The sequence below is a fragment of the Hipposideros armiger genome, unplaced genomic scaffold, assembly GCF_001890085.2.
Source record: "Hipposideros armiger isolate ML-2016 unplaced genomic scaffold, ASM189008v1 scaffold_221, whole genome shotgun sequence".
Lineage (NCBI taxonomy): Eukaryota > Metazoa > Chordata > Mammalia > Chiroptera > Hipposideridae > Hipposideros > Hipposideros armiger.
The window spans coordinates 585,242-586,773 of NW_017731571.1; the positions used below are offsets into that span (position 1 = coordinate 585,242).

The window sequence follows — 1,532 nt, forward strand, 5'->3', positions numbered from 1 at the left end:
TGAAAGTAACAACCGAACAAGACAAACAAACAAAGAAACAAAAACTCACAGGCACAGACAACAGTTTAGTGGTTATCAGAGGGTAAGGGGGGGGGGAGGATGGTAGAAGAGGGTAAAAGGGGTCAAATAAAAAAAAAATTGAACTGCAATTACTGTGTATGGTAATCTGAGTAAGTTAAAGTATCTTTCCTACCCAGTTTCCTTCTCTGTGAAATGAAGATATCACCCATCTTCACTGTTTTGGGGAGAATGAAATAAAGACAAATAAAAGAGATGAATACACAGCAGGAAATTAATAAAGTCATTATTTTCCTTTGTAATCTGTTTTTCCATCCTCTTTTGTAATTGCTCACCTGTAAGCTTAACTAAGGGTATGTTTTGTAAAATTTCCTAATTACCTGTATATTGCAGCTCAGCTTTTGTAAGAGAAGTGAATAATTAAAGTGAAAAAAAAAGAAAGAAAAAAGAAACTGTATAATTCCAAATTTCCACATTTTCCTTTACTTTCATCTCTGTTGGTGGAAACCGTCAGTCCTATAACTTATGGCTGAAAATGATTACAAACAATAATTTGGAAAAATGTAGTAACAAGGAGTAACTTGAGGTAATAGAAAACTATAATTTTAAAATAAAGTTGAACTCTTCCAAAACTAGAGAACATTGCTAAGGGCAATACACAAACGGCTTTTTGAAAAAATAATAATAATAAAAAAGAAAAAACCCAGTACTAAAACCACTTGAAAAAGCCAACATTGCAATTTAGTCTTTTAGACGACTTTCTAACATCAACATATTAAGTAGTCAAATGGCATTTATTCTGGAGATCAAAATGCTTCCAGAATCACATTTTATTTGTAAGAATGCCTGTGAAAAGCACTTTTATAAAAATAGATCTAATTCTGTGTACTGAAAAGAAGCCCACCAAATTTGGATTATATGGTCATGAAAGGCCCATTTAACACTATCTGCCAATTACTACATATAAAAAGTAATTAAGAAGGTTTATATTATAAAAGCCTCCTTCAGCTCTCTGTGGTTTGGTCCTTCTAATCTTAAAGCTGGGGAAAAACTCTGGAAAACATTAGCACTTATTTTAGGAAACAGAATAGTTAGACTTCTATTTAGAAGAAAATTTATAAATAATTATTTGATGTCATATGTGTATTAAAATTCACCATAAAAAACTGAGAGTAGGCAAGCTGTGATTAACAAATATCTGGCCAATGATCTGTATAATCTGAGACAAACCCCTTAACTTTTGTGCCTCAGTTTCCTCCTGTGTCAAGTGTGAATAATGTCACTACATATTTCACAGAGCTGTGGTGAGGTCTAGATGGTGAATGCTTAGAACCGAGGTTGGCACCATACACACTATGTAAGAGTTGAGCAGTCATTATTAGTGCAGTTGTAGCAGCATCGAACTTACGGGGCACTGTCACACCATAGTGTTGTGTGTCACTGATCAGCAGCTTCCGTTTCAGTTCATTCAAACCTACTCCTACAGGACCTGAAAAACAGGATAATATAACTTC

At 33.9% G+C, this 1,532-nt stretch overlaps 1 protein-coding gene across 1 annotated transcript in view; it reads right to left on the reverse strand.

Annotated features, from left to right (window-relative positions):
* The window catches only part of MPP7 (MAGUK p55 scaffold protein 7), a 288,725-nt gene that overhangs the window by 23,361 nt on the left and 263,832 nt on the right, over positions 1 to 1,532 (reverse strand). Inside the window, exon 13 of the mRNA XM_019654387.1 lies at positions 1,427 to 1,507. Coding sequence (XP_019509932.1) covers positions 1,427 to 1,507 — 81 coding nt within the window. The remainder of the gene's footprint in view (positions 1 to 1,426; positions 1,508 to 1,532) is intronic.